At 38.8% G+C, this 24,674-nt stretch overlaps 1 protein-coding gene across 1 annotated transcript in view; it reads left to right on the forward strand.

The window, feature by feature from the left end:
- The window catches only part of COL15A1 (collagen type XV alpha 1 chain), a 113,571-nt gene that overhangs the window by 72,007 nt on the left and 16,890 nt on the right, over positions 1-24,674 (forward strand). Inside the window, 13 exon segments of the mRNA XM_071736270.1 lie at positions 3,101-3,136; positions 3,230-3,313; positions 6,003-6,068; positions 7,944-7,979; positions 9,409-9,471; positions 10,565-10,642; positions 10,763-10,798; positions 12,939-12,992; positions 13,073-13,132; positions 15,192-15,264; positions 18,043-18,084; positions 20,332-20,421; positions 23,762-23,811. Of these exon segments, the coding sequence (XP_071592371.1) occupies positions 3,101-3,136; positions 3,230-3,313; positions 6,003-6,068; positions 7,944-7,979; positions 9,409-9,471; positions 10,565-10,642; positions 10,763-10,798; positions 12,939-12,992; positions 13,073-13,132; positions 15,192-15,264; positions 18,043-18,084; positions 20,332-20,421; positions 23,762-23,811 (768 nt within the window).

A 24,674-nucleotide genomic window follows, 5' to 3' on the forward strand; every position in this document is an offset into this window, starting at 1 on the left:
CTAGTTCTCTTATATTTAAGCAATTAGCTACATTCTTAAAATATGGAGAGAGTTAGAAATAAGGACATCTCTGATTCATTTACTTCATTGAAGTAAAACTTCTTACCTACCCTGGATCTTTTCTTCCAAACTGAATTTCACTAGGGAAATTATTTGGTGAAATTATTCATCGTCTGTAGTAGTAGGAAGCTGATCTACAGGTACCAAAGTGCCTGCAATGAGAGCATTCTGTTGCAGAAGTACTGATGGTCAAATGTTATTTACTCCCTCTGCTCAATCACATTTGCTGCAGATAAATACATATAATTTTCCACAAGCACCGAAGAGTCTGAAGTCCTCAATACCATTTTTAGTAGTCATGCAGGTGCCCACATCCCAGCAGTGGCTCAGGAGCCTAAATCCCATTAGTATTCAGAGATAATTTCTATCCTGTCCTAGTCTATAAAATGAAAACTTGAATGCTTCAGAAATTATACTTCATCTTAATAAACTCAGCGTTTATTCCTGAGCTACCTGAGCTGCAGACTGAAAACCAAAAAATAGTAACAGTGAGAATATCCTTCCATAATGAAGTGGACACACAGGGTTTTTTCATGCTGATGGTTCTGCAGAAAGGCCTCCTGTGAACCCTTAATTTGAATTTCTTCTATCACACCAGAAATTCAGCAGAGAAGACCATTTAACTTGAAACTCAGGTGCTCATTAAGACATTTCCATGGAGTATTACATATTCTTCAGTGGTTTTATTTGGTCACAACTATCCTGGATCCAAGAATGTCAAAAGCATATACAGTTTGAGGAGATGCTTAGGTGCAATTGACCTTTATTAGAGCAAATGTTACATCATACTTCTCCTGAACTACCTCCTAGGCTCCAACAATTTGTAACTCAGGGACTTTCTTGGCTAGAAATAGTGCCTGAACCACAATCATGCTAACTTCTGCAGTTTACAAGACCTTGGGGCATAGTGCTCTGCCAACTTAAATACACATGCACAACCCTCTTCCAGCTATTTTCATTTGGTACGCACTATTTCTTCTAAAAGAAGTGTGGGTCCTTAACTACTCTACACTTTTAGAGGCCTTTACTATAGAGTCATAGCTCACACCATCATGTCCGATATAGAAGCCATTTTGTGCCTTCCATTATTCCCACAGGCCTTTTCTGAAGTTTTTCTTGTTCCACTAGATCCTTTTCAAGATTAAAAAAAGAAACAAAAAACTCCAGTGCATAGAATTCAATTATGGGCATACAATCAGTCTATATAGTGGCACAGCTTCCTATACCATTTATATTATCTTGTATTCAGCTATGGAGCTGACATTTTAATGAAATTGCCAATGTTGACTAGATTTTCATGGTACTATCCACTGAAAATTAAAAAAAAATAAAAATTTATTGAAACAGAACTAAAATTAATAACCAAAAGCATATTTTCCTTAAAACCCATCCAGATCTCCACCTCTTGGAAAAACAAACAAAAAACCCCCACAAAAACAAAACCACAAAAAAACCCCCAACATCAAAAGACTACCCATCAACCAAACAAGCAAACAAACAAAAAAAGTACCATTTCTGAAAGAAAACAGGGCTTATCTGTCACTTGGATGAATCATCAGGCTGTTTTGTGTCATTTCCTTTGCTCTTACACATGACACAAAGATGCAAAAAATGTAGTTCACCTGGTCTTTTAGGAATTCAGCACCTTCTTTTCTCCATTTTATTCTGGGCAAACTGCATTATCATTAGTGAGTGATACTTCTGTTTTTCCCATAGAGTAACTGATTAAATTCTTAGCAGTAATATACATTCTTTCATGTATATGAAACAGGGGCTACCAAACCTTTTGCCCTGCATACCAGCCCCCATCACAATCAATGCCTCTCACTTACTTATTTACTTAACTAAGAGTAGAACCCACAAAATGCACCCTGGGGGAAAGCAACAGAATTCACCCTTGTGCTAAGCAGAGGTGGGAGCAGTGGAGAAGCCTGAATGTAGATGCATGAAAAAAACTACTCTGAAGAGGGGGAAACAGGTGGACTCCACAGAGCCCCCCAAGAACCTGTCCCCTAGGCTATTCAGAATCTTACTATGTGTCCCTCAAGAGGGGTAGCCTTCTGTCTGTAGGAAACTACCTACAATTAAGAGAGAATGACAATGAATTTGTTGTGGCAAGGAATGCTGGGTACAGATGGAAAACCAGGTTTTCCTGGCATTGCTGGACATCCCAGACATGTGGTGAGTAGGGCTATCATAACCTGTGATAACCTAATACATGCAGGCTTCCAAATCTAGATCTTAAGGATCAGCAGGAGCCCTGGCAGTACTTTCTAGCAGTGTGTAGAGAGCTGGGCCTAGGTTCATCCTACTTAACTTGGAGCAGTTACTTCTGACACCAAACACAAGAGCAGAATGTCTCTTGCTTTTGCCTCCCTCATCAGTCAGAAGTGATATAGGCATCTCCAGAGTCTAGTTCCAATTCTTCAGTAAACCTTTTGCTTTTGATTATGCAGAAACCAGCTCTGCTTTTATTCAGAGGGAAGCCAACAGGCTCGTAGGTAATTTTAATGTATCTCATGCTTAACAGCCATGAGAATTACAGAGCTCTTTTGCTAGGAATTCCTGCAGCTCATCCTCTTTCACCTTCCTCTTTTATGTGTAAGGCACACTGTGTTGTATGGAGGGACCCACCGAGCTTAGAAATAACTTGCCTGAAAAATGACTGTTTGGTTCACCTGTATTCCCTTGCCCGGGCTACTAGGTGTCCTAGACACAAATAAGGTGTTTAATGCTGAAAAAAAAGGAGAAGCCAGACATGGCTGATTTCAGTGCAGTAAAAGAAAAGCTTGCTCAGTTAATCCCCAACTAAATAATATGTTCAGAGCCCATTTTCTTCTGGTCATCTGTGAACTCTGACAGACATGCTGGGAAATATTTTGAAACATTAAATCCTCAGAAGGTCTGAGTTGAAATTGACTGGTTCCATCTGTGATTTGAGAGCTGGGATACTGCTGTGCTTTTTGTGAAGCTAGAGAAAGAACACTTACATTTTTTTTCCTTTTAAATCACTTATGCTTATTTTTTTAATCACATGCAGGGTCCAAAGGGGGAGAAAGGTGACCCAGGACCTCAGGTGAGATTGTGTGGATTTCATTCTTTCCAAGAAACCTATGTGAAGTGTCATACTTAGTAAAAGGGATTTTCACCTGCAATTCTTTTGAAATAGGGTGACCCAGGACAAGATGGGAACAGTACTGTGGGACCACCTGGACCACCAGGGCCACCAGGAAAAATCATAGCAACACCTGAGGTAAGTGTATTTGTCTCTGTGTAAATGTATTAATGTATCTGTAACCCATCTTACAGAGAGTGGGGCACACATGGTTACCAAACTGACAACTTTGCTGTTAACATTGTAAGTCTACTCCTCAAAAAAAAAAATTTTTTTTTTAAATTTTAAAGATATGCCTCTATATCAAATTGATCTGGTTTCAAAAGACAGAATAGGAAGGAAAATGGGTGCAGATCTTAGATACAACTATAAGGTCTGTATTGAGACCTTTTCACAACTCCCCAGGTGATTGTTCAGGATTTGTCAACACCAAGTAAGTGCACCATGGTTTCCTCCTCATTTAACTTCATCCCTGTGTGAACTGAGGGAATTGATACCTTCAGGAACACTTCTGTCACTGTAAAGTGACATGGTAAGATAAAAGAGAGATCTGCAGTGGCACCTAACCATTTACAGATATACACAGAATCTAGCAGCACCACGGGTCTCAGAGGCTTGCTGTCTCTCTGCCTCTTCTATTGCCTCCTGCTGTTCGTCAGAAAGTCTTCTCTGAACTGTCCTGTTTTAAAAATGCAAGTTAGAAGGCCACCCTGGGTGAGAAGAGATCTTCTACTAGAACTACGGTTCCAAAGGAAGGTGTATGGCCAGAGGAAGAAAAGACAGACAACATGGGAGGCAAATCAGGATGCTGTTTGCCACTACAGGGCAGAAGTCTGTGCAGCTAAAGCCCAACTAGAGTTGAAGCTGGCCTGCACTGTGAAGGATAATTAAAAAGGCTTTTAAAATATATTCATGGCAAATGGCAGTCCAGAAACAACATTTGTCTATTACTTCATGATAACAGACACCTCATAAATATCAGTATAGACAAAGCAGAGACATTTCATGCTTTCTTCACATCTGTCTTCAGCACTGATGATGGGCTTGAGCATCCCCAGAGCCCTGGGCAAGTGAACCATGACTATGCAAATGATAGTCTCCCAGTCAGCCCTGAACTTGTGTGGGATTTGCTGCTCCAGCTGGATCCTTATAAATCGATGGAGCCTGATGGGATTCATCCAAGGGTGATGCAGATGTAGTGAAATGAGGCAACCAGGTGGCACTAATTGCCAGGTAGTGGGCATGAGCTTGTGTTAAGCCCACCTGTGCCTGAATAGGGTGGGCCCCTACTGCGCATGAGCAGGATTAGGGGGCCAATAAAGCTCACTCCTGAGGAAGCCAGAGGGGAGGCCGCTTATAGAGCAGTAGCATTGATCCAGGCTGGTCAGCCCTGGGAGCATTAGACTCAGAGCACTATTTGTGAGTTTCTCCTGGAACACCTGGTTGGACCTTGGAGCGCCGTGCCCTAAAAGAGGTTCGTCTTGCTGCATGCAGAGCTCATAGCAAAACCTCTCTCAATGATTTTTCAATGCACTTGGGAATCTGGAGAGGTACCATTTGATTGGAAGTTGGCAAATGTTGTCCCAGTTTTCAAGGAGGGCAGCAGGGATGACCTTGGTAACTACAGGCCTGTTAGTGTCACCTCAGTGCTTAGCAAGACTATGGAGAAGATTATTCTGAGAGCTAAAGAAAAACACCTTGAAACAAACACAGGCATTGGTCCTAGCCAAAATGGGTTCATTAGAGGAAGGCTCTGCTGAACTAACTTGATTTCTTTCTATAACAAGGTAACCCACCTAGCTGGCCAACAGAAGCCAGTTGATGTTATGTCTCTGGGTTTCAGAAAGGCTTTTGATACTGCCTCTCACAGTATCCTTCTAAATAAAATGCCCAGCATCCATCTGGACAAGCACATAATGTGTTGGGTGACCAGTTGGCTGAGGCATTGAGCTCAAAGGGTCAGAGTAAATGGGGTCACACCAGTCTGGCAACTGGTCACTAGTGGGGTTCCACAGGGATCCATTTTAGAGCCAGTTCTCTTTAATATATTCATAAATGACTTAGATGCAGGACTTGAAGTTTTCAGATGACACCAAATTAAGGGGAGTGAGTCCTAGACAGATTGGAGTTCTGGGCAATTGCCAATCATATGACATTTAACAAGGAGAAGTGCTGGATCTTGCACCTGGGACAAGGTGCAAGAGGTAACCCAGGATATTCATACAGCCTGGGGAGTCAGAGGCTGGAGAACAGCCCTGTGGAAAGGCATCAGGGGGTTCTGGTCAATGGGAAGGTGCACATGAGCCAACAGTGTGCCCTGGCAGCCAGGAGGGACAACAGAGTCCTGGGGTGCATCAAGCAGGGCACTGCCAGCTGGGTGAGGGGGGTGATTGTCCCACTTTGCTGTGCACGGGTGCAGCCCCATCTGGAGCACTGGGTGCAGCTTTGGGCACTGCAGGACAGAAAGGACATAAAGCTGCTACAGAGTGTCCAGAGGGCTGTGAGGTTGGTGAAGAGCTTAGAGGGAAAACCTTTTGAGGTTTTGGTGTCATTGATTTTAAATTAAAAATTAGTGTTTGTTACTTAAAGTTTTGAAAGCATTATGAGATCCTTACATAAAAAGTGTAAGACCAATGCTAGTTTTTGTTATCCTGTAAATGCAACAAAAATTAGAAGTAGAGAGCCTTTTCCGTGGCTTTCTTATTTGTGGTTTTCTCTCCATATTTATAACGGATGCTTTAGCTGTCTATACATTCCTAAAAATGTATGTGTGCCCTAGTTAATCAGTTCAGTATTTGAAATAACCTGTTCCTTAATCACTTTTTAGTTACTACTCAGTGGTACAGATGGAAATTATAACTTTACTGAAATTAAAGAACTTCTTGGGCCTCCAGTGAGTATGTGCTGCACTTTTAAATCTACATATTTGTTGTATCTTCAATGTGTCCTTTTAAGTATCAGCTAAGGCCGAGTTTCCTGTGCTTTAAAATTGAGTTCCTGCTAAACTTCAACACTAAGCTCTGTGGAAAGCCTTAAGGGCTGAACTGAATTCCATGTGAATTAATTGCTTTTATACATTTATATGAAAGAAAGACATTGGATTAACTCTGAGTCTGAATTATATTCTCAAAATGACAGGAATATGGAACTAATGCAAAAATGGGGAGAAAGATTTACATAGCATTTTTTCAATTATTTTTTTCTATTCTTGATTTTCAAGTCATAAAATGTTGGGATAAAGTATTCTGCTTGAGACTGCAGCTAGGCTCCTGTGTGTAAGTTTAGTCTCACAACAACTATAGCTGTGGATGAAGAGCTGGAAATTTCATGAGTAGACAACAGATATCAAATCTTAGGTTCTGTTTTGCAACTAGGAGTATAGCTGCAAAACAGTTCAGTCAGATATTAGAAATTCTGAATTCTTCTTGGTAATGATTTAAAATTCCTAGGGCAGGATCCAATGAGATATCTACCTTTTCCAGGCTGTCAGGTCTATTCAAAATTGTCTAAAAAGTTACCATATATTTCACATTGCAAAATTTTAATTTCCCCAATGAAGTATTTTACTTCACAGATAGTTTCATTTGTGGACTGTTTGTGTATTTTATTTTATCTGCTTTCTTGTTTGTGGGCACAGTTTTCTCCTTCACATTCAGCCCCTGAAGAAACAAGAAAAACTAGAATATGTGTACCTGGTAACAGAATTTCACTCCACATAGTCACAGTTTGAAAAAATACTATGTAGTTTTTTAATACAATTGTCTCAAAACAAGTATTTACTACAGTTGTCAGTGAACTGGGAAGAAGCTCATTACCTCCAATAGCAGCTTTTAGCCTTTAACTGTTTGCCTAGTGTTCCTCTTGTCAACTTGTCACATGATAGGACAACATCATATTACTGTGGCTGCATCCAGCTGTGATTATGGTAAAACATCTCTCATGGAAGAGTATTTTGTTGTGTTTCCTTAAGATCTGGTTTTCATAGTCCCTGGATATCATAGGATGCCACAATAAGCCCTCTTGGATGGGCTCTACTGCTGCAGGTAGTTGTCATTGAAGCCTTAGATGACAGGTTCTCAAATCAACATAGATGAGTAGGCTTATGAGCCAAGCAGAAATGCACTGGTTTGTAACAGGTTTTAGAATTTTAGTCCCAACAGAAAGAACCAGGTCTTGTTGCTCAAAGAGCAGTTGCAATTGGAAAGGTCTTTGAACCTCAGCATCTGAGCACACCATAGTCAGGAAAGAGGTGCAGTCTCACAGTGGCTCAAGTACACATCCAGGTGATCTGAGCTAGAACTGAAGCGTGTCTGCCACTGTGGGGGCAATCTCACACACTCCCAGTACAAATCTAAAGCCATCCTTCTATTCACAGACTATCACACGCTATTTTCTGCCCACAGACAACCAAGAACAAATTGGCAAAGGTTGGAGGGCTACTGTGATCTTTGTTCTGGACTCTGAAAAAGATTCAAAGGAAGCTGAATTAAGGTTACGTGTCTGTCATACATGGAAAACGTTAGCTTCCTTCAGCCTTTGCTGTATCTCTGTCCCTTCAGTTTTAGAAAGGAAATGTTAGTATACTAGAAAAAGTAGCATAGGACATTGTGGAGTGATTACGACTTTACCACTGGCAGAATGAAATTATTAATCCAGTTTGAGATGTGTTGATACTAAAAATTTATGCAATCCACAGAAAATGGGTTTTTCCATTCTGTTTTGCAGGTGTATAATATGGGTTTGTAAGAGTGGTTTTTGCATTTTGCAGGGGCAAGATGGCAAACCAGGTCTACCAGGATTTCCTGTAAGTATTGTATTCCTTGGATTTAAGTAAGTAGTTTTCAATACAGTGTAATATTTACAAAATTTATATTGTACAGAATTTAGACAAAGTCTGATGACTTTTCATATGGGAAACTTCATGTCTCTATGGAATCAACAGGGGTGGTAGAAATTAACTGCTGGAAATGAAGTACACTGTGATATGCTCATCTCATATTTCTGCTTATCACAGATTCAGTTCTGTAGATAAATCTAAATGTAATTGATGAAAAATTACTAAGGAAAAGACCAATTCCATTTAGGAGGAACAAATGGACTTCTGAAAGTAATCTTCCTATGTGTATGTATTTGTATTATTCTGCAGAATTTTTATGTCACCACTACAGAGTACAGTAAAGTCTTATGAGGCTTACCTTTTTTTTCTTTTTTTTTTTTAATCTTTAGGAAACAATTATTATTTTTCATAATAACATACCAGAGTTACCATGGAAGCATTGCATAACCATAGTATCAAAAGGTGTTTTATATACTACCTACCCATCATGCTCAGACTGCCACACTGTATTAACATTATCTGGCTTCTGACTGTATATTATTTTTATTTTCTATATAATGCGATAGAATAATTTTCCCTTGTTGTGATTGTTTTACAGTTCATATGTGTGCATATGAACAGTAAAGGATGATATGTAAGGATCTAAAGACCCTTTTTCTATTGCCTGAGAATGCCTAAGAAGAAAACTGGGAAAGCTAACATATGATGTTGACAAGATGCTAGCAAATTGTCCAAAATTCTACAGAAGGCTGTTTACTAAGTTCTGGGTATTGTGGACTGCTTAGAAAGCCAAAGAAAGGGGGGCAAACTCCTTAAAAATACTTTTAATTTGAAAAGAGCTGATAACATTTAGAAAGTGATAGAATGAATTCTCAGCCTGTCTTTCTCAGAATTTCTACAGACAAAAAAGACCATTCTTGTTCTTAGCTCAGGTATGCTTTGACCACAAAACAGATACAGAAATTACCTAATTTTCAAATATATCTGTATTTCAGATTTAAAAATATTTGTTAAAAATATAGCTTCAGAAATTCTACCAGAAAACAGTCTGTCTGAATGATTGTGGAGAGAGAGAGAAAAAAGTAAGGAGGAAATAGAGAATTTTAGGCTGAATTTCCACTCTTATTGCATATTTCTCTTTGTGAATGTAACATCTACTCTGTGCTAAGCATTAGGGTTTTGTGGTTTTTTCTTTTTAAGATTCTTCCCATATGACAACTGTTTTAAAGAATGCTTTCAGTCAGACAGCAATTTAGCCCTGCAAGGGTCCTTAGATTGCAACCAGAGTGATTCAAGTTCAAGTTTTGCACTTACTTAAAATTGCATTTAGTCAAATGGCCCAGGTCTGTATTCTTAGCGGTTCTCACCATGGATTTATGTACTTGTTTTTCCCTAGGGACCTCAGGGACCAAAGGGCGATATTGGTTTGCCTGGATCACAAGGACCCAAAGGAGAACAGGTGAGAGAAAGTGCATAAGGAAAAGTACACGCCGCAAAATTTCGTTGTTAATTGTTCGGTTTTCACATTTGATTGAGTTCCCTTCATCTAATTGTGAGATAACTGAAGAGGCTTGCATTGTTCTCTGATGACCAAGCACAGCGGAAGGATAAGGTTATTCGGCTGGAGCATTTTACAGCCCGTGTTCCTCTCCCCCCTGGCCGCTGCCCCTCCCCTTCCCCACACCCGATCCCCATGAGCAGAGCCGCCCGCTGCTCCCCGGGGCTCTGTCCCTGGTGCTGAAACAACCCCACTGCCCAACGGCGGCCGCGGCTCCCGGGGCGGAGGGGGTGGCGGTCAGATGGGAGGTGGTGAGTTGGTTGTGGCAGGAAGATGCCCCAGACGCTGACAGCCGGCGTTCCGGACACAGTGCGGAAATTACGCAGTGCAGTGTGCACTTATCAGAACTAATTTGGTAAACATGAAACATGAGGTGATCACTTCTTGGAAGCTGATTGTGCTGGGAGCCTAGCTGAAAGACCAAGTGAAAAAAACAAAAAAAAAAGGAAAGAAAAAAAGAAAAAAGAAAGAAAAAGAAAGGAAAAGGAAAAAAGAAAGAAAAAGAAAGGAAAAGGAAAAAAGAAAGAAAAAAGGAAGGAAAAAAGAAAAAAAGAAAGGAGAAAAAAAGAAAAAAGAATGGAGGAAGAAAAGAAAGAAAAAAGAAAAAGAAAAAAAAAAGGGGGAAAAAAAAGATCATCTAAGTTGTCACAATCATGGGCATAACAAAAAAAAAGAAAACCCAAACCACTTTTTGCTTATTCTTTGTAAGTAGCTGACCTTATTTTCTCACAAGTAATAGGAAGGCTTGGAAATTATCAGTTATGTTTTAAACGATGAACAGATGACAAGCATCTTCATTGCTCAGAAGGAAACATCTGAGGCCACAAAAATACCAGACTTTCACCGTACTCACATCACACTGATAACACTTTATATTTTATATCGGAGCATGACTACTCTGTTGTGCTTCAAACAGCAATAAAACTGCTTTGACTTCTTCTGATTCATTGAGAACAACTTTGTAAACACTGTAAAATAACTTTGATAATTGCAGGGTGAAAAGGGAGAACCTGCAACTATCATGGCCGCTAATGGATCTTTAACTGAATTTTTAGGAAGAAAAGGGGAGAAGGTGAGCTAATACCATGTTGTATAGAATGTACCAGAATGTTTGGTGGCCTTGTTAGCAGCCACCTCTAATGGACACTGCAGTTCTCCTTCTCATTGCTCTGTGTGTGTCTGTCTTCAACAGGGTGAAGCTGGAGTGGTGGGACCAGTGGGACCAATGGTAAGACATTTCCTTAGATGGCTGGATTCTTTTTCTATTTTGCTTTGGGTTCACAGTAAATGTAATTTTTTTAGCTTTTTATTCCTTTTGAGTAGGGATGGTAAGGAGTATTTGTGATTCAGAATGATCAGTGTCAGAATGATCCTTCAGAAAAGAATGTGCTTGTTACATAGGTGGTGCTGTAAACTATTGACTTGATTAAGAATTTAAATTCTGCTTTTATTTATTACTGTCTAAGCAGACAGTGAAATATCATCAAGGCTAGAAACTTAAATAACTTATGACTCTGAGTGAACTGGAATTGTGTGGCCCTGAAGATATATGGCTGAGAGGAGCTTTAATTGCACCCTGCTGCTGCCTGGGAGGGAATTATAGAATGAAGGCAGGTCCTTCTCAGACTTGCACAGGAAGAAGACAATTGCCAATTAGCACAAGTTCCAACAAGGGAAATTTCAGTATAAATCAAAAACGAAAAAATGAATCAAATATAAAAAATGAAATAGAAAACCACCCCCCAACGTTTTGAATTTTATTTTTTTCAAACCTCAGTATTGGAGATGGCAACAGCGGATGGGGGTGTTGAATAATTCTGAAAGTTCGAGTGCATAATCTTGAAGTTCACATCTGCCAGAGTCCAGCAAACAACTAACTGCTTTAGACACAGGCATTAGCTTTGGTCATATGGGCAAAAAGTACCTTCGAACAGGAAAAAAAGTTAAATACAGGTCCTACTATCTTCAGACATTTTCAGCTACCATTAGTGAGCTTTAAACTCTGATTACAATGGTGATGTTATGAATCAGTATGTTCACAGGTTAACCATTTGTGAATTTCATCTCTAATCTCATCCTCATATTTGGCATGATAAAAATTTGAATTAATCCATGAATTTCATCTCAATGCTAAGATAAATAAACTCTGAGCATACAAATCATCCAAATATAAACATCAGACTATTTTCTGCAACTTTTCTAGTTCTTCACTTGCCTGTGCTCTCTCTGTGCCTTGAACTGAGAGCTAAGATGGCAAAAGAACTGTACAGTAAATAAGGAGACTCAGTTCTGCCACATGATTACTTCCTTAATATCAAGAGCAAGTGTGTGGCAAGGTGGGGATTTCCTCTTGTTCTTTGATTGTTTGCTAGTTATCCTTTGAAGTGTCAGTCACAGTGCTAGCAGTTTTTTGTTAAGCGTATCATTAAAGTGATGTGCTGAAATTTTAAGCAGTGCAGTAGCCAATGTCTTTCTGTCATCAGCATAAATCTGCACTGACCACCATACTGCAGCTAATGATGCAAGAAGGAATATCTCTTAGCATTTCACCAGAGTGAAAAAAAAAAAAAAAAGCCTGACAAAAACAAACAGGAAAAACAAACAAACAAGCCAGAAAGGTTTATACATAGAGAGATTGTCTAGACCTTTGTAGTTTCATCAGATTTCAGGAAGCTGACAGCAGATTAAAGTTTTGGATATTCTCAAGTTCACTGCTATTTCTTGACCACTTGCTTGCTGCCTAGAAGTTGCTTCCAAATACCCACAGATCATCCACAGTACAGGACTACTTTTTCCAGGTAGCTGACTTGCCTTTTCTTTTGGAGTCATTTTTATCAGGTTGTGAGACCCAATGGGTCAGTCACTTGTATAAAGAAGGACCTGTTCTGTTTCAACTATCAGCCCCATAAATCCACGTACCTGGGCTGGCAAGAAATAGGTAGAAGCCTGGCACGGCGCTCAAACTCATCTGCAAATATTTCCTCTCAGTCTGAATCAAGAATAATAAGAAAAACTAAGCAAATGAAAAGGAAATGCACAAAACATTGAGCATTAACTGCCTTATTTCTACTGATTTGATTTTCCTTTGATACATGGTGACTCAGTTTTGAATTCAACACCCTACAAATAGTGTGAATTCAGATTTCACTGCACGTAACCAGCCTTTTCCAAGACTGTTATATGCAGGCCTCACCTTCTGAGAGCTCAGCAGAGCAAGTAGAGAGGACATGAAGTGCGTTCTGTGCAGACAATCGCAGCCTGATTTTTAACACAAATACAAAACTGTGCCTCTTATTCTAAATAATCAAATATATGTCAAATTTATGTTCCATGTATTCCTCATAATCACATTTTCTTTTTTTTTCCAGGGACCAATAGGGCCTACTGGACCTAAAGGAGAACTTGGCTTTCCAGGACGTCCTGTATGTATTATGGTCTTAAGTGGAATAAAGATAGAGGAGGTTGCTTCTTACACATACTACACTATTTCTGCTTATTTCAGGGACGTCCAGGACTGAATGGATTAAAAGGTGTGAAGGGTGATAAAGGAAAAGCATTTAATGTAAGTTCATGGTATTGCAATTAGGTGAAAAAAAAATCCTGTTAAAATCTTGGGTCAAGTCTGATTTATCTGAATTCCTTCAAAATGCTAACAGGACTAAAAACCTGAAATGATCTAGAAATAATTATATATTTCTGCTACTTTTTCCATCTGGTAATAATCATTGAATAGTCAACTTCTAGGTCTGGACAGCTCTTGCAGATCAGACAGAATCTGGACAGTTCTTGCAGATATACATAGTTATATCAGCTGTTGGGTGTAACAGCTGTATGTGCGTTTACCTGATAGCATCACTGGTTTAAAAAGCAAATAATATGGGATCACCAATTCTTATATTTATATGACTCCATGATCCACTCCATAAGTAGCAACTCTTATGGTGTGATGTTATGCCCAGAGACCCTTAACTATGAAGCATAGCTACAAACAGCACTTGACCATATCATTACCAAGTGGCATCTTCCCAGCTAACAAGGAGGTACTTGTTAATACTGACTACCTGCTTTAGCTGCCAGAATTGAACATGTCAGACATATATTCAGAATGATGACAACTGACATGCATATCCATGCCCACCCTCAATTTGTACTTATGGCATAACAAGTGATAAACCAAGGTCCTGGTGCTGGAATTCTGTTGTTCTCCAGACTTCATACAAGTAGTCTCATGGCAAGTGTGAAGACTGCAATATACAACACTAAACCTGGCTGAAAGCAATATGTTTCACAATAGCAAAGTAATTTATGTGGTTATTCTGATGTCACGGGTCAATCTGTGCTAGAAAATTGTTACTCATACCGCATTAGCTAATCTGCATCAGAGATGCAAAAAAAAAAAAAAAGACAAGTATTTTTTAATGCATTAGCATGGAAATCAAAGTCTAGGGATCATAAGAGGTGATCTAGTCAATATAACTACTTCAGTAGAGCACTTCTTGTAAATGTATTTTGTTCCATGAGTCCTCTGGTTCTGCTTTGTTTAAGAGAAAAAAAATATATGGCACACCAACTATAAAACATAAGTATATCTTCTATCTGGACAATAAATATAAGTGAGATTATTGTATTAATTTGTCCAACTAACAGGGAGACTGAGAATAGCTAAGTATCTAAATGTATTCAAAGAAAGATACTAAAATTTTCATATACCTCTAGAGAAAAGTGTAAATAGAAATTCAGTTTCTAGAAGGTGAAACCAGACAAAGTAGACAAATTCTGACCAGAAGAAAATGACAGAAAAGATGACTAGCCACCGGCAGAAAATATTAAAGTAGATTTTCCATTCATCTGTATCTTCAAACAGTGTTAAAGTTCATTTTATGGACTGTCTGCCTTAACCAAACAGAAACTATTACAGCAAGTACAAGTAGATGAAGTACATCAGACTGGGAGACAAAAGCAAGCAAGTAACCAAAAGAGGCTACGTGTTCTAATAGTTCTCCCTGGAGTGCCGAGGGGAGATAAAGTCAAGTAAGATGTCAAATTAATTATGAGAGTATATGTGTCACCCCACAGAAATTTGCACTGATGTGGAGTAAAAGATGGACGTAGCATGGTGCCAGGTTTTTAAATTACACAGTAAAGAGCTGGCTTTTTTTTTTTTTTTGTAAAGGCAGTCACCCCTCCAGTCTAGTAGGGTTCCTTGAAGGTACTAATTAGTGTGAGGCTGTCTGGCTGGTACTTGAAAATATGTGAATCTCGGCAGCCCTGGAAATTCCAGACCAGTCTTGAATACCTAATTTTCCTTGGATGAGGGATCCAATGCCTTTAATTTGGTTTCAATCTTTAGTGGTTTTGTGTTTTCAGTTTGGGTTTTTTTCTCTGTGGGAACAGCAATCTTAGATTTTGTTCTCCACAGAGTGTTTCAGGTTAAATATTAAAATTCACCTGCCAAGTTGGTCTCTGTACATGAATTCTCAGCCTCCCCTCAAACTCTTTAACATAAAACATCTTGGTTAAATGGGACCCTCTGAGGCCTTTGGCCATCTTTTTGTAGGCTCACTTGTACTGCATATGAAAATATCTGTCTGAATGTTCCTCCTTTCACTTTCTTTTACCAGGGCCTTCCTGGTTTGCCTGGGCCCCCAGGACCCCCTGGACCTCCAGGATGCAATGTGTATATCAAAGGAGTAAGTACAACCTGGCTATCTCTGTAGCAGAACCGTGTTTCTCTAAAAAACAGTTTTCAAAGGGAAATATCAAAACTTGTTTCAGGCAACACAGGTTACAGAGGTCTAGCCTTGCCTGTGTGCACAGGAAAAAAATCTTTTAACTGGAGCCACTGTCATATAGGAGTGGGCCCCTCTACCACCCAGAGTGGGACTTGCTGACCAACCTTCAGAGCTCTCAGGCAGCAAGATGGGCTCTTTGCTTAGGAGGTGCTGATTTGTGTTTTCAGGCTTTGTTCCATCACGTCTGTTAGATCTATTTGGTGTGCTGTCTGCTGTATTCATTGCACTAATTCTGTTCATTGCACTAATTTTCCCTCCTGTTTTTAATAGGCTGTTTTCCCAGCCCCTCCCAGACCTCACTGCAAATTGCCAGTAAGTCACACATAGAATCTGTTCTTAGCAAAATGCATTGCCATGACAGCACATAACCAAAGTAGCTATACACATAACCACAGTAGCTTTACATTTTTTCTTCCCTGGCCTTCTGCTTTGCACCAGGTATGTGTTTTACTTAGTCTTCAGGTTAACAGATTTTCACATGTTAAATACACAAAATTAGCTGTATAAAATATATACAATAAAACTTTAAGCACCATAACCTTTTGCTTAAAGGTTGTCCAAACCTTTGGATTACTTGGTTGTCCAAACTTTTTAGTGACTTTCAAAGCCTATGTTTCCATAGTTTAAGAGTTACTTTGGGGAGCTGAATGTCTATGCATTCATGTACACGTATTTTTCAGAAATGCATATGAATACTGTCACCATGTTCTGTCTTTAGTGGTTATCAATTTTCCTGGCTAAAATAAAACTTGTTATGTATTCGATTGTGTCATGAAAGGTGCACTGGAAGAGAAAAATCTTATTCTTTATTTCTCCCTCTAATGCGATCTATTCACATATATACACTTCTTATCTCAAGAATGGGAGCAAATAAAGCTCTGCCCTGCTTTCTAAATGGAATGGCAATGCCTCCATTACCTTCAAAAGACCAGCAATTTCACACTTAGTGTGAAAGGACTGGGATTTTTATTTTCAGTATCCCATAATGCAAATTATTTTTGATGAATCATGGAAATTATATCCTACAATGAACTGTGGACAGAGTTCAGTACTCCAATTCTTTCTCTATTCCAGTTCTTCTTCATTTATTTTGTAGAAGCAGCTCTTAAATTACACCATACTAGATGCAATGAAACTCATCATTACCTATCCTTACTGCTGAAGAAAGATGTATGCCAGTTTATGGACCTTTCTCCTAATTAGTGATAAATAGTCATTACTCTGTGGTAATTTGAGATTTCTAGGGTTTTGGCTTACCACCTCCAGGCAACATCTTTTTATCTCTTTGAATTCCTCCTTAAATCTTCCTATTTTCACCACATAGCATTCTTGTATGTTAATAACATAGATCCATAATCACATATGGATTAGCCTCACCTCTGCAACCTGATTGGACAAATCCTGAACAACCTGAGGTAGATGATTCTGCTTTGAGTTACACAATCTCCAGCTATACCTTCCAACCTCAACTTCCCTATGATTGTTTGTGGAATGATTGAAACAATACAAGCCTACTTAACTCAATTTCAGATAATAATAAAAAGGTACCTTTCAAGAAGCTGCATATACTGATGAGGATAAATGCCTTTAAACAGCAGTAAATTTTATGTACACAAGTAATAGAAACCTATGCTTATAAACACCTCTTCATGCATTTGAGTATGCTAGATAGATTTGTCCTGCATTTGTGAATAATCTCCTAAACCTATCCAAGCTTATAGTGAAGAAGTCTGCTGCATATGCCTACATAAATGAATATTGATAAAGAACTACAGACTGAAGCCCACAAGTTTTTCCCTTGTGAACTGAGCTCCTGAAGTTAATGGAGCTATCCATGTGAGTAAGACTTCCAAGAGTTAATGTTAAAGGATTAGCCAGATGCAGCACCTTCAATTTGTTTGGTTTTGGTTGGGTTTTTTTTTTCCAAACAGTTGCTTCTGTTCATATTAGATTCCTATTATTCATATAAACATAGATTTTATCTCACTCTACTACTACCAGGAAGGGAGTTTGTATTGAGCTGGGTGTCAGTCTCTTCTCCTAAGTTATAAGTGATAGAACAAGAGAAAATGGACTTAGGTTGTGCCAGGAGAGGTTTAGATTGGATATTAAGAAAAATAACTTTGCAAAAGGGTTGTCAGGCACTGGAACAGGCTGCCTAGGAAAGTGGTTAAGTCACGATCCCAAGGAGTATTTAAAATATGTGTAGAGGTGGTGCTAAGGGACATACATGTTTTAGTGGTGGACTTGGCAGTGTGTTAGGTTAACAGCTGGACTCGATGATCTTGAAGACCAAAAAGAGTTCTATAGTTCTATGCTGGAAGTAGTACTAGCTAGTATTATGATCTGCCCATATCCAAGCACTGTGCCACATTTTAATTCCTGCACTGTCCCTGTTTTGAAAATGGGAAGTAGAGGTAATTGCAAACCCGCTGTTACAGGTGGCTGGTGTCAGAACAGGAAAGATTAGAATGCTGAAAGCATGTTCCATGTTAGAGAGAGCACAATCCTCAAAAAAGCTTGGTCAATTGATACTCAGGTCTTGTCAAACTGGATATGATGCTCAAGATATCATGCAAACTATCCAAGATTTTCAGTCACACTAGTTAATGCACTTCCGTTGGTTAATGTGTATGGATAATTTGGATAATTTTTAATAGATTTCTTTGTCTGTAGGTAGGCACTCCCTACCCTGGAAATCAAGGAGCTCTTCATTTCCATGGTGAGTCATTCTTTGCCTGTACCCTGATTTAAAAAAGCTTTTAATTTTTTTTTTCTTAGTTAAGGTCATTTTGCTTTTTCCTGGCTATTACATAACTGGGATTATTGGGGGGGAGGGTGGGGAGAGGGGAAAAGTGGGGAAAAAAAAAAAAAGGTGGCCTCCTTCTTTTTGTGCTGAATCTCTAAATTCATATATTGGTCCAGTCTCGACATGTAGACCAAAGAACAAATGAGGTCTACTCTTTGGAGAATTAAATTTATAAACTGAGCAGTACAACACAGTTTCTGCAAGATCTAATCTTAGATGTTCTCTGTCTGAGCAAACAAATCAATTATTCTCTGCTCTGGCAGTGCTCCTAAGAAGTGAATTCTAAAGTCCACCTGACACTACATCCCACCAATCAGCCAGGTGGTGTCATTCGTCCAGTGTCATTCTGATGGTATCAGAACACTTCCATTCTCTAAGTCACTGCTACCAGAAAACCCTGAGTTTGTGATCAGAGCTGCAATTCTTGTACTTGAAAACCATTATCACAGTCACAGTCAGCATATATTGGCTTCTAAGTCTCAGAGAATATTGGTGAGGAAAAGGTATTAACAGTTCTTTGTGTGTGGGAGGGTGAATTCCCTTCTAAGTCTGAATAAGTGCTCCTCATGCTGTCCTTCACTAGGAAGGTGAGGCCAGTTGAAAAGAAAATAATTTTGGGGGCCTGATAGTAGTTAGGATAAAAACCTGACAAGCTGAAAAAAAGAAGGAAGTAAAACTAATACGGAAGGAAGATGAGAAGCTCCATACATGAAGTCCCTGGGGAAATTGTCACAAGACTGGAGAAGTTATGTTATTTTTCACTCCTTTAAACTGAAAGGGGTATCAGGACAATAGAGATCAAATTTGTGGCGTACAGTCGTTCCCTGAGCCTTCTTTCCAAATCCTTATTGCTGAATGGCTGACTCACCTCTTACAAGTGAAAGCCTAGATCCTGTGCTTGGCAAGAGTTCACTTTGCTTCTGGGCTATATCCACAGAATCAAGTCCATACAGCCTAGGGTCTCCTGTGCTGCTCCTAAATTCAAAGACTCAATTGTTTGTGTTGCCCTGAACCAGGGGCTCCAAAAGTTTTCTCTGTCCATAATTTTATTTTTAACAAAAATCCTGTGATCTAACAGTTGAAATGCCCAGAGAGAGCCTGAAGCTCTTGGCTCATACCATTTTCCTTAATTCGAAGAGCTGACTCCAAGCTGACAAGGGGCATGCTGCTCTTTTAACATTTTCAGCCTAGGTAAAACTTGAAAGTGAGGATTTTGTTTAAAACTTGTTGGGTTTATTCAGTTAATCATTAGAGGGTGGTTTTTTTTTCTAAATGTAAGCTTATTCCCAATCCAAAGAGTAAATCTTAAAGTCACTTCAGCACGCATCCTGTTTACACCATTTGCGTGCAGTTTTCATCCCATTTTAAGATTATTGTAATGGTCTGACTGTTCCATTCTTGAGGTAGTACTCCACAACATAAACACAAAGTGGTCACTTACGGTCACTTCCTGTGCACACCAGACATTAAAATTAACACAAGCCCGCATTTGTGCATTTGTGGTGCAGCACTTTTGTCCTCCCTCAAAGACATGCTCCAAGAGTGGCCTTAGGTACACGCAGAGGCAAACAGGTAGCAATTCTGCAGAAAAACAAAACAAAACCCCAAAACAAATAAACAAAGCAGAACAAAAAACTTATCAATGCTGATTGAAATAGTACTGCTTTGACCAAGCACCCTTTCTGTTCATAATTCAGTTTAAACTTGAAAAATGTTTTTATTACATGGAGGAGCAATAAATGATAACATTTTTTACATTCACAGTTGCAGATATTATAATTTATTAGTTTGTTTTGGAGTCCAAACAGCGGAGAAGATGTGGTATCAAATGCAAAGCCCTAACTCAAGAACTGTTTCTACTCTTGCCCCATTGCATAGCAGAAATGCAGCAGATTCTTCAGAGGGTCTTAGGCTAGGTAGAGAGTCTTAGAAGACTGAGTGAAAGATTGACTTGTTAGAGAGGGATTGTCTTGAACAAGCTGGGATTGATAAGAGAGGGCAATCAGGCAGCCATTCAGTGTTCAGAAGGAGAGTGAAACAAGCAAACAGGGACCGGAGCCACATACCCTACATGTATGGAAAAGTCTGCTTTCACTTTCGGTGGTTTTTTTGTCTCTGCTGTTTGCAAGTTCTCAAGAATTTGTAATGCTTTTATGGCAGGTGGTAAAGCAAATACAGATTCCTGGGGGCTGCACAGTTCAGTGGACTTAAAAGGAGAAAAGGGAGACAGAGGTGCTCCGGGACCACCAGGTATACTAAATCTGATATGTCATTGACATCCTCTAAAAGAATACATATTTAACTTAAAAAGCAATTTAACAAAGTCATTTGATCCTTACCTCTGCAGCCTCACCTGCCTAAGACTTATACCTATGTTTCTTGCTGAAATGGCACACAGAAAAACAAACCCTGTAATATTATCAAAATAGTCTTCTGAAAAGAAATGCCTGTGCTGCACATTTGTTGGTATTATGAATGTGTTAAGTACAAGAAAAGATATTGAAACATAACTGGTCAGAGATTTTTTTGCAGTCTTAGAAAGGCATCATATTTACTTTCTGAGATGTCATTTTGATGTCAATTTTTGAGCCAGCTGGGCTAAACCCCAGCACTACCCATTTCAGGGTAACATATTTCTGCATTCTGAGTTCAAGGAAGTCATTTGGTGGTGACAACCCCACTTCCAGCAGGAGGTAGAACTAGATGATATCTATTTCAACCAGCTTTTTTTATATTCCATGGTTTATTTGTGATAATCATGAAAAGCCTGTGTGAACAAAAAATACTAAGTTACTGGTGATAGGAGCATCATAACACATGTTCTGCAACAATGGTTTATTTTTCTGTTTCCAAAAGATTGATACATATTGCTAATTCTTACAAATTCAAAAATAGTTACAGAAACAAGCATCTATTTGAAAAGATTGCTATTAAAATGTCTTCCTTCTCTACATATTTTTTTACCCCTTGTATACTGAGATAAGGCTTTTGTCAGTGCCAGAAATAATTTGTAATAGAAGAAGCAGTTTATGAAATTAATGTTGCTATACCATACTTATGATCTTTGTTCTCTACTGAGTTGATAATAAATGCAAAACTATATCTATATGGATATTTCTGTCTTTGTTCACAAGACATTTCTGCTGACTGAAGGTGATATTTTGGTTATTTTAAGGGGATATCTTTTTGTTCTAAGAAAATCTGTTTTCATAGAATTATAGAAAGGTTCAAGTTAGAAGGGGCCTCTAAAGATCATCTAGTCCAACCCCTCTGCAATAAGCAGGGACATCTTTTATTAGATTAGGTTGCTCAGAGCCCCATCCAACCTGACCTTTAAGATTCCAGGGTTGGGGTTTCTACCACCTCTCTGGGCAACCTGTTCCAGTGTTTCACCACCCTCATTCTAGAAAAGTTCTTCCTTGCATCTAGTCTAAACCTACGCTCTTTCAGTTTACAAGCCATTATCCCTGGTCGTATCACTACTCTTTTCTTGAATGTCTTTATTAATGTTTATTCTGAGCAATATCCAGTGCCTTAAAATAAGTGGTTAGTGCATCCTTGTAATTAATAAACTTGTACAAGGAGGCAACAAGAAGTATTAATAAACAGAAATTATGAAAATGTTCTCTTCTGTGCTGGTTCATCTACTGTGAATATATCTGTTCCCTTTTAGGTTTTTTATTTAATGCAAATTAATATTCTACAAGTGTTTTTGCCTATACCTGATTATTTCAAGCTCTTCAGAAGGAGAGGATTATGAAAGGACTATGCTTATGATTTTGTTGGAAAACTGCTGCTATTGAAGAACAGTGAAAATAACACAAGAATTCTGGATAAACTGAAAACTTCATTCACCTTTCCCATCAAATAACAGGGATTTATTAATTTTTTTCCCAACTGAATCCAAATAGATCAACTAGCTTCAGTATTTTTTAAGTTAAAATGTGGTGACTAAGATCAGCTTTATTGCTGCTCCAAAAATATTTCTGTTTGTTTCTTGATCATTGATGTATTTGCTAAAACATTTCTTCATACAAACCGTTTTTTTAGGTCTTATAGATATCAACATAATCTTGAACAGTGAAAATTTACAATTAAAAGTTTCAGGGCAGTAGGACATGATTAAAGCACAGGAATTTTTCAAAACCTTCTCTGAGGGAGAGATGGCTGAAGCTCCTCCCACTATATTATCTGTTGAGTTCCAGCAGTCAGAAAAGCTTTCTGAGTTGTGGTACTTGTCCATGCAATGGATTTATTTTTCTTTTCACAAAATGTCTCCTCTCTGCTCTAACAAACAGGCTCTGTTAATTGATACCATGCCAAAATATGAAGCCAGCGAAAAACTTGGGTAAACAGCAGGTAGAATTTTATTTAGCTACTCTCTGTAGAGGCATGTATACTAAGTGTCCTGTGGTCCAGCCACATGTGCAATGCTTCATCACTATCCCAGTGTTTCTGGCTGTAGGAACACAATCTGGAGACATGTATGAAACCACACTGAGAAACAGAGTAGGAAATTTCACTGTACCACAGTCTCAGACCCAACAGCATAAGGCTGAAGATCTGCTAATGCAGAGGCTATTGCAGTGTGCTGGCTCTTCACCATAGTTAAACCCTTTCCATCCTGCACATCATTCCCCAGAAGGCAAATCTGGCATTCTGAAGAAGTTTTCACACTCATTCAAATTCATACTTTGGCCTCTTTGCTTGTCCTGAGACCTTCTTTTCCTGTATGAAGAAGCTTCACCCATTTCTCTCTGTTCCCTGGAAGGAATGGAGAATCTGTGATAGCTTCTGGCTGAACAAGCATTAATCCTGGTAATAAGTGAGTTCTATTGCTCCAGGAACTAAGATGTGGCTAGCATAGAGCTGGACAAAAAGATCCCAAAATGAATCAGAACACATCTGAAGAAAATGCATGGAGCTGTTGTGGGCAGCTGTAAACCAGTCTTTTTTTCCAAGTGTATGACAAACAGGGAATATTTGAAAGCTTTTTAGGTGGACTTGCAACTCTGCTTGACCACCACCAGCAAATAACACAACGCACGAGGTATAACCATTTGTACTTGTACTGTTTTTTATCACAGAAAAAATGTCAAGGTAATATTATTCTATGATCAGCACAGAAGCAGCACCCTTTCTTTCTTGTCACTTATGGTACTGTCCTTGCATGAAAGATAACACAACTATTGATGATCCACTGCTGGCAAAATATGTGGAAAACTTTCCTTTTATCTTGGTTTCCATTGAAGGGTTTAATTTGATTGCTTCTCTTTCACCCTCTGCCCAGCTGTCATTTTTCAGAAAATTAAAAATTTTTCATCTTTGAACCTTCTTTCCTTTCAACTTCATCTGAAAATCACAGATTTATCTTATATTCAGAAGTTACTAAGGTGGAGAAGTGACAGACAAGATAAGCCTTGCTTTGTTCGGAAACAAACATAAATAAATATTTTAGGCTTAAAAGTTTAATGTTATTAGTGTAAAAATTTTTCTTTAAACTCCTAAACCAGTAATATCCAAAGCAGTGCTTTTAAAATTAAAATTATAGATAGTTGTTTAACTTTATTGTACTTTTTTCATTTTCCAGGTCCACCTCTGCCCCCATCATATTTCAGCCACTTCATTAATAGCATAAAGGTAATTATATCTCATTTTTGTTTGAGTTCTGTTGAACTTTTAAAAAGTGTTCTTCACTAAAAATTAAGCATAAAACATGAAGAAATTACAAAAAAACAGGTAAGAGCATCAGCAATTTCAAATTATATTAATTTCTTAAACTCCAGCTGCATAGACAAGTTTATTACAAGTACAGGAATAGAAGATATCAGTATTATACAAAGATTACTTTTGAAAAAACTTTATTACTGTGGCTTTTTATATTCCTGGTTGTAGTAAAGTGAGTCATGATTCATTGTTACCTAACATAAGTTGGTGTGAATTATCTGCCATAAATTAATGGCTTTGTTTTCATGACAGCTCAAATAAGATACATCCATTACCTAAAGGGCTTCAACTAACATATGTGGGGGGGCAGAAAATTCACTCTGTGTAATGCTTTTTATCTTTTAAGCACTCTGAATAAAACAAGTTAAAGTGATCAGGAATCTCTTGCAAGGAAGTCTACCCATACCTTAACCTTTTTGTCCTCTCTCTGTTCCATTATTTTCTGGATGGCTTCTAGGGAACTACAGGCCTGCCAGCCTGACCTCTGGGCCTGGAGAAGTTACAGAGAGGTTCATCTTGAGTGCACTCACATGGCAAGTGCAGGACAGCCAGGGGATCAGACCCAGCCAGCATGAGTTCAGGAAAAGAAGGTGCAGCCTAACCAACCTGGTCTCATTCTGTGGCCGGGTGACTCACCTACTCAATGAGGGACAGGCTGTGGACATTGTCTGCTGGAATTCAGTAAAGCAGACAATGTCCACAGCCTGTCCCTCATTGAGGGACACCTCAATGTGGCACCATCTCCCCCAGCATACTTCTAGAGAAGCTGGTGTCCC

The sequence above is a fragment of the Heliangelus exortis genome, chromosome 2 (genome assembly GCF_036169615.1).
Source record: "Heliangelus exortis chromosome 2, bHelExo1.hap1, whole genome shotgun sequence".
NCBI lineage: Eukaryota > Metazoa > Chordata > Aves > Apodiformes > Trochilidae > Heliangelus > Heliangelus exortis.